Below are 8,879 nucleotides of genomic sequence, written 5' to 3' on the forward strand. Positions count from 1 at the left end.
GCGAAGACGACGACAGAAGAGCTACCCTGCTTGCCACAAGCAGCTGAAATCCTCCCACCTGGGCACATTTCCGTGGAACAGCGAGCTGCAGCATGCTGAAACCTTTTCTCCTGATATTTATACATGTATAAAGCCCATATGCATGGGCTATAATTAATTAATCCTGCTGAAACCTTCTCTAATTTTTTTAACATGTTATTATCATAAGTATCAATGTCCAAAGAAATACTGCCAAGATCATACCGATGTCGAAAACGCGGCTCCATTTTTTTAAGCAGTGGGACAACATGGATCTGATTGAGCATGACGGCTGTGGATGCTATCATCAAGACGATGACCAATTTGCACAGATACGAGTACTATCTGCAGCTTGCACGGGAAGCTAGCAGCCGGCGTGATTAATTTGACCTGAGCAATGCTGATGGTTGGGAAGTTTTAAGCATCACACTTATTATTATCTTGAAGATGCGTGGTAGGTGCCGAAACTTTGATCAACTTGGACTCATGCATGTAAGCTAATTAAGCACGCATGCACGGCCATCAAACCGAAGTTATTCGCATCGTGGTGGACCAGACATGTGATGGGACGCCGGTTCACCATCATAGATTATTTGGCGCTAGCCAGTTCTTCAGCAGCAGCTTCTTGTTTCTTCCGCGCTAGCTACTACTGGCACGCTAGTGGTAGTGCGTGCAGCGCCGCGTTGAGCCTCCCGACAATGTCGTCCGCTGTGCTGCTGAAGCCCTGCTCCACCTGAGGAGGCACGAGAGAGGAAAAGGACACGTGCGTCATTATATCGCCACTGGATTCATGTTTGATATAAGAGCATTTAGTTTACATCACGAGCACTTAACTGCTTTTCCTAATAATTACACCAACAACCTAACAGTGGCTCAAATGTCAGTTATGAGCGTAGGAGAAATTGCTCTATTCCAAAACTCACGAGAAGTTAAAAAAAAAACAAAAGGTCAAAACAATGGCACTCTGTCCGTTGAGGACTAGCTAGCTAGCTGGAAGCAATGAGTGATAGAAAGAGAAGAGAAAAACGCAAGGAATCGCCAATTAACCAAGGAGAAGAAAATAGAACATCTACTATGGACCCGACTGTGACACTTGTAGGGAGATTGGTCCTACACATTTATATAGGTACGACATACCTAAATACATTTATGTGTAGGTACGACGTTTCTTCAATTTGTTAGGAAGCAAGATTGGTCCTTGCATGCATAGGACCATTTTACATTTGTAGTTGTGGTACTGGATGTAAGGAGGACACGTTGAGGTGCAGTATAGCTAGATTCCAGGTCGAGGTTAAAGCAGGATCTATCTACTGTTGATTAATTGACCGGGAACTACTACATTTTAGAGTACATTCATTCCTTGCTTCTAAGTGCGGTAGGTGAAGAGAATCAAAGATTCAATGGGATGGATGAATATTATTAGGTGGGACCGGGTAATTAATGTATGTCGGAGATCAATGTATAGCTGTGAAAAATATTTACTTTCAGTCACTTGGAAATTAATTAGCAAACCCCATTCGATAGAATCTTGAAAATCATCGGAGGAATCCCCTCATCGATCAACAATATGTGGTGATTAGTACTTCAAAAATGTCGATACATCTCACGAGAAGATAATGTTTCTTTTTCTTTTTGATTACCAACAAACCAAATTCATCATCTCCGAACCAAATACGAGAGGAGAAGGTTGACGAACTTGCCTTTGCCATGACGTTTACGATCAGAACGCTAGCGGAGAACTGCACGACATTGGTGTGTGTGATGCGGAGGTGGAGCCCCTCGACCTCGGCCAGCAACCTGACGACCACGCCCTTGGCGTCCCGGCAGTGGATCCTCACCATCACGGCGTCACCCTCCGAGATCCTCACCTCGATCTCCGGCAGCGCGTTGTTGTTCCCGGTCGTCGCCGCTGGCCCGCCTGCCGCGTAAGGATGCGCGCCGCCGTCCTCGTCGTCGTCCGGCGCCGCAATGCGCGGCTTCTTGCTGGCGAGCACCGCCGACTCCATGCCCCGGCCGCCGCCGCCGCCGCCGTCCTGTTGGAGCGCCCTGAGCTTTTCCTGGAGCTCCCTCACGTACCTCGTCGCGTCGGAGAGGATCGTCGCCTTGTCCATCTGATCAAAGCAGTATTAATTTAACCGTGAAATCTGCGTCGTCAGAGATTCACGAAGAAGACGTTCGGGGATTTAATTAACATGGATGAACCGGACCTTCTTGAGGCCGGGGATGACCGTCGAGAGCTCGATGAAACGCTGGTTGATCTTCTCCCGCCGCTTCCGCTCCGCGATGATGTGGTCCTGCGAGTACGGCGCTGACGAGGACGACGCGGAGATCTTGGCAGAGGCCCTCCTCGTCGGCGGTGACCCGTTCCGTGTCATCTGCGGCACGGCGCCACCGCCACCGCCGCCGCCGCCGCCGCCCCCGCTCTCTGCCTGCAGTGCGGCGGCGGCGGCGGCAGAGTTCGGGATAGCTTCTTTGATTAGCTGCGCCGACGCGGAATTGAAGTCCCAGCTCACTGGCTGGTTGGTGCCGCTACTGCAGCTGCCGGGGGCCGTGGCGACGGCACACCTGATCGAGGAGTGCTGCGGCGGCGACCAGGCAGTGGCGGACGCGCTGCCGCCGCCACTCCCGCTGTCGGTGTCGACTGAGCTCCAGCTGTTGGTGGCCCGCTGGCCTTCCCGTGCGGGTGGCTCCCCCGGTACCATGCTGTCAACCGACGCGGAGTATCCCAGCACCGGGATGGACGAGACGGTGGTGCCGCAGCCATCGTCGTAGGCGCCGGCGGCCGGCGCCGGCGTTCCCGGCGGCAGCTGCTCGTGCTGCAGCGTGCTGAGGGCCCACTGCATGAACTGGGTCGAGTCCTCCATGTGTTGCCTGAATTCCTGATCGATATTGCGCTGCCTAGCTAGTAGAGAGATTTATAGTAGCATGCATCAAAGACCAGGAAATCAGGGGAACGATCGATGCCTGATGATGCGCTGTTTCTCATCTGATGTGTGAAGCATCTGTGCAAAACATCCTAAGAGAAAAAGGTTGCCACCGACGCGACAGTTCTAGCCGGCACGAGATATATTTGGAAGTGGATGAACTGCGCCAGCATGTTGAGGAACTGCTTAGCTGCTGGCTGGCTATCTAAAGCTGACTGGCAATCCGTACAAGATTCGTCGTCTATGTTGCATGCAGACAGAAAAGGAGGTGACTGGCGAATAGTGATGATCGCAAAAGTCTTGCAGGTTCTTTCAGAAAAAAAAACAAGAGTTTTGCTGGCAGCAGCGAAGACCAATGTGAGTGTGACACCTGATCGAGCAGGGCCCCTGCCCGACCAAAAGGCGGAGAGGGAAGAAAACAAGAGCTCGTGAAACACAACAGAGGGAGGACGGGATCAGCACAGGGATATGCCTGCCTCGCAGATGTGTTTTCCAAGGTGTAAAATGCCTATATATAGATACAGTATTCCGCAAGGATTTTTGACTGGAGAAGAAACCAAATGATTTTGTTTTCTGAATTGAATCCCTTCTCTCAGCTGTTTCCCAGGTTGAGGGAGCCATGTTCTGCTCTGCTGCGTGGATCCAACTGCTGCCCCAACTTGGATGTCATCATTGTACACGTCTTCCGCTACACCGTCCGTTTGACCTAATTGGTGGAGTTCCCTCTCTCTCATGAAAGGCCAAGAGAAGGGAATGAAATCATTTTTCGATGGATCGCGATTATGCACCAAAATCCCACCTAAATGATATGCTATGCCGCCCAATGTGTCACTGAACCAAAATTAATACAGTAGCCCATGATTTGATGTGACCTCCTGTCTGAAACATGTGATCCCTGTCATGGGTACAACTAGTGACTATCTAAATGAAACCATTGATTGATAGGGAAAATATGCAAGGCCTTGTTTATAAAATAAAAGATTTTCCTGCTGAGATTCTGGGGATATTGCCCATTCGCCTATAATTTTTGGTGGAAATCTGGTTATCCGACTGCCGTGTGAACAAGTTTTCGGGTAAGAAAAATAGTGCTAGAATTTTGATTTGCTCGTACATAATATTTGTTTTTGTTCTGAATTGCAAAGCTAACTGAATTTGCAAATTGGTGTACTACTTTAAGCTGGCAACAGCACAAATTGGTTTCCCATAGTAGGCCCTATTTGAGAAATGGCCATATCGAGTTGTTTTGTTCTGTCAATTCTTTATAGAATTCATGTATTCCATCCGTTTCTTTTTGTAAGGCATGCATGCAACCTAAAATTCGAACTCTGTATTATTTGGCCAACAGTTAGTCTAAGAGTGTAAAAATTATATACCACACAAATTCAATATCACTGGATTCATGTTTGAAAAATGGTTTCCTATGATGTTAGTTGATTTCATGGGTATACATGCATACTATAGCATTATATATATATATATATATATATATATATATATATATATATATATATATATATATATATATATATGTATATGTAAAAGATAGTAACGGTCCAAGTGTAGCATCGAGTATGCCGGATCAAACCACGCCATGTGTTAAACAATAAAGGAAAAGGAGTGAGTGTTTGAAATCAGGCCTGTCGCTGCCACTATGAGAAGAAAAAAAAACTCGACCGGACCGTCCCCACAGTTCTTCTGATTGAAACCAAAGATATATAGAGATTAATTGCCATCAGCATCTGATTGAAACAAGCACATTGCCATCGGTAGCCACGTGCCTCAATGCGACGTACGGTTGCATAGGCTTACACGAGTAGCACCAACCACAGTGCGTCTGCTGGCTGGTTTTAGCAAAGCAGCATCTTTCGTCTTTCCTTGAGACTCGCATAAAAATACACAAGATATCACCAGGACATAGTTAAGGCTGATTCAGCCTGTGCCAACTGCCAAAACAGCAGCAGCAGGAGGGGGACTGGGGCAGAGACTACAACAATAATCTTTGCTGTGTGTGCGGCTGTGGCTTCTCGGGCGATGATTTCCTACTACCTTGCTCAGCTTCGTGCGTGGTCGTGACCTTGCCACGTAACCAACAACAAAATGTGCGCCTGCTGCGCTGAAGATGACTGTTCTCTCTATAGCTTCGGGCGATGTTTTGAAACGATTTGGTAGCAAATAACCCAGTTTCCTGCGCACTCATCAGTGTGCTGTGCTGTGCTGTGCTGTGTCGCGACGTGAGCAGGTCCAGGGACCGAGGTCCAGCACTGCCCGTCGTCCTATCGCTGGTCCTGATGATGATGGTGATTGCATGCATCTGTCGTCGTCCCCTACCTGCACGCTCCGTCCTGGAGGCACGTGGTGAACAAGCCTCCTCCTGGCCTTCTCCGGCGACCATGCGATGCATACGCTGCTTTAATTTGTTTGGCAGCACCTGTCTCTGTGCTGCCCACTCATCACGCTCGATCGGGCACCACTGCACTCCAGTACGTGGCGGCTAGCACGCAGCATGCTGGCGAATCAGCAGCATCATTGCATTAAAAGGCCCAGATTCCTCTCTCTCTCTCTGGTGGCTCTCCCGAGGTCGCTTTGCAACAGGCATCATATAGGCAGGCACGTAGAGGTGGGGAAAACGAGGGCCAATGTGATCCATTCATTCGCGTGTTCTCCTGGATAGACATATGGAATCTATGCGCGGCCTTTTCATATCCTTCCCTGCTCTCGATTAGATAGCGAGGCTGCTATTTATGGAATTACTCTACTGCTGAGTGTTTGGCAGAGCCGCGGAGCTGTCTTGGAGGCTGCTCCAAAATAGCTCGATCCGGCTCTTCTATTTTTCACTCAAAACAGCTCGTCACACGGAACATTTGGTAGAGCTCCTTAGAAGGAGCCGGAACCGGAGCTGGATAGCAGCCCTGCCAAACATGACCTCTCCAGTTCTTTAATCTTATAGTTTAGAGTAGTACTTGCTTGTAAGGCCTACTTAGGTGCACATCATTGATTCGTTGTAGTAACTTTGCATTGTATGTATGTTCTGACCTGGTTTATAGGTATTGGCTGCAGCTGATGATCCATTTTGGTGTCTAGACGGCCAACTTGGTCCATAGTTGATGGCGACCAAATAAATATTCAAGATTGCAAGTCTATTTGATGAAATTGTCACACCGAGAAGACGTCCATCTGTTCTGAATTATCGATAATTTTTTTTATTTGACCCAAAATCAAAAACTCTAATTTTAACCAAATATATATTTACACGAAAATTACTGAATCACGTTCAGTAAAAAGGTGTCCGTAATCGCACGCAACAGTTATTACTGAAAATTTATCCGGTAATTATTGAGTGTACTGTAGCTAGCTACACCTAGGGGTTAGGGCATAGAATAGCACGTGGGTATATTTACATCTATAGTGCTAAGTTAGTGTATTACCAAATTGTATATTTCCATATGGATTTAATGAAACCAATAGGAAGGCGTAAATGTTGAGGCTTTTTTCATGAAGCCGGCCGTTTAACCATGCATCTCACGCACGTATTAACATCGAGATAGACTGTAGAATTGCAGCGACTGGTTGCCGAAAACATTGACTGCTGCCCATGCATGAAGCGCGGTACATTGCAAAAAAAAACAAAACGGAATCATCGTGAGAGTCCCAATAAGACTATGGTCCGTACCTGACACAAACATAAATTAATCCAGGTTAGTAGGGGACATGCTCACGTGGCCGATAGATGGCCATACTCCTTGTGCCAGCAGGGGCCACGGTGACCAGCATCGATCTGTTCTGTTTCTGTTCGCTTGGTTGTAACAACTAATTAACCACAGCGTTCTTGATAGCGTTGGAAATCAAAATCGTACGAGAAGTTGGCGTATCTGAAATGAAACGAATATCAGAATATGTCAGATATATATATATATATATATATGTTTAATAGCGAGATGCGAAATCGAGCTTTCTTGTCAGCTTGCTCTAGCCTCTATCTACAGTTGAAAAGATTTGAAAGTTGACGTGCGGGTGTTTTTTTTATAGATCATGTTTGATCCATGGACCAAACTTTAGCTCTAAAGTTTAGTCCATTAGATATCAAACAGGTGGACTAAATTTTGGATTAAAGTTTAGAGTTTAGTTCATTAGTCCATAAGACCCACTAATTCGGACTAAAGTTTAGTTTCACCTATTTATACATTTTAAATAATTTTCCACTTAAAGTTTAGTTCATAGATTCAGACAGGCATGGACTAAAGTTTAGTTTTATATTTAATTATCTAAATTTTAGTGCAGACTAAAGTTTAGTTCTAAGTGATCCAAACGGGACCTTAGCCTCGATCTCCTTTGCAACTAAGTGATCCGAACGGGACCTTAGCCTCGATCTCCTTTGCAATCACCTAAAGGACAAAAAAAATGTTTCTAGAGGCCATGCACTAAAAAAAATTAGATATGCAACCCTAAAGTTTACTTATTAAGATATCCCAAAATCTTTTGGTGTTAATACAATACTACACACACTGCGGCCTTGTGGCTAGTAGCTAATAGCTAGCAGGTTCCAGACGTACGGTTTGCTTAGCAATAATGGAAGTAAAAAATATCTAGCTAAGCTTAAAAAATTATAAAGGTAGTTCACATCATGGAGATTGTCCCAGAGACTGAGCTGTCTACTGATGTCAATGTTTCGATCTTGAACTCTCACGATTCACCAAGAATACTATATATATGAATATATATATGTGGCAATTATATACGCGGCACTATATCAGAATGGGTCCTGCACGGTTTGCCATAGGACACCCACCAAACTTTTGTCTCTTGTTAAACTAATCGATCCAAACAACCATTTCTCCTCTCTTAATTTTGAGCTAACGGCCTTCTCTTGATTGCGAGACTATACCTTGTCGAGGTCCTTTGTTGTCAACTCATTCTTAATCATGCTTGCGTATTCCATGGCGATCAAGAAAATCAGCGCATATGAACGTGCACAACTGCGTATCGTTTTGATTTATCAAGTACCCACATGCTTTTACAAAATTATCCTTTGATTCGCACTATCCTACAACACACGCAGTAAAGCACTTGTGCGGGATATACCCCCGATTGGTACAAGGAAGGCCCTCCTCCTACTTTGCGAAAGGGGTTCGGGCCGGCTGTTCAAGTTGACGTAATGGTAACAAGAAGATCCCTGAGATATGGAAGTATATTTATTATAATATTTGTACCCCCACTCCACACCCTGTGGCGGATCCAAGAATTGAAGTTGTGTGTGTGGGTGGGGAGGGGGGGCCCTCCATGGGATGCATGGGGGTAGGGGGTGGAGGGCTCCCGCCCCCCCTGCCCCCATACTGGATCCGCCCTTGCCCACCCTCACTCCCACTAGGATTATATTGATTTTATTTGTATATACCCTCTCCGATCATAATAAGTTAATTATTTCAAATTTGGTTGCAAATTACTTTTATGTGTTACATATATATATTTAAAAAGAATATGCGAAGATTTATCTAAAAATACAGTTTCATAAAAGTATACAAATTTATTTTATAATGTTCCTTAACAAAAGTTATGTTTTGAATAACGTGTTAGTGTCCAGAATGTTGCTTATTATTAATTTATTTGTGGGACCGGTGTGGGAGTATAAGTATGGTTGCTCGTGAATCTCGAAATCCCTCGCAGGTAAATCACTGTATCACAATATAGTTCCTGAATTCTTCATCAAGTTCCTCCCAGATAATCAACTACATGAGAGTTTCTGAATTTCCTTCCACAGAATGTCTGCATAATTTTAAAATATAGTCCATACAAATACAACGCGAAGCCTCTAAAAATTTAAGTGTATTTAAATTTACCATTATATTGCTCAAAGGCACACATCTCATAACATTACTAATTGTACCCACTTAATATTTTTATCTGAACTGAAATGTATGACTAGTTGTAAATGCACAAATA

General features: G+C 45.2%; 1 protein-coding gene across 1 annotated transcript; it reads right to left on the bottom strand.

Moving 5' to 3' along the window:
* Nucleotides 1-93: 93 nt before the first annotated feature.
* Nucleotides 94-3,425, bottom strand: LOC112873692 (transcription factor bHLH18-like). Its single transcript, XM_025936714.1, has 3 exons — nt 2,226-3,425; nt 1,719-2,129; nt 94-751 (listed from the first exon to the last, which is right to left on the bottom strand). The coding sequence occupies exons 1-3, from the start codon at nt 2,880-2,882 to the stop codon at nt 665-667; spliced, it is 1,155 nt and encodes a 384-aa protein (XP_025792499.1). The 5' UTR covers nt 2,883-3,425; the 3' UTR covers nt 94-664.
* Nucleotides 3,426-8,879: the final 5,454 nt, after the last annotated feature.

This window comes from Panicum hallii, chromosome 9 (assembly GCF_002211085.1).
Source record: "Panicum hallii strain FIL2 chromosome 9, PHallii_v3.1, whole genome shotgun sequence".
Taxonomy (NCBI): domain Eukaryota; kingdom Viridiplantae; phylum Streptophyta; class Magnoliopsida; order Poales; family Poaceae; genus Panicum; species Panicum hallii.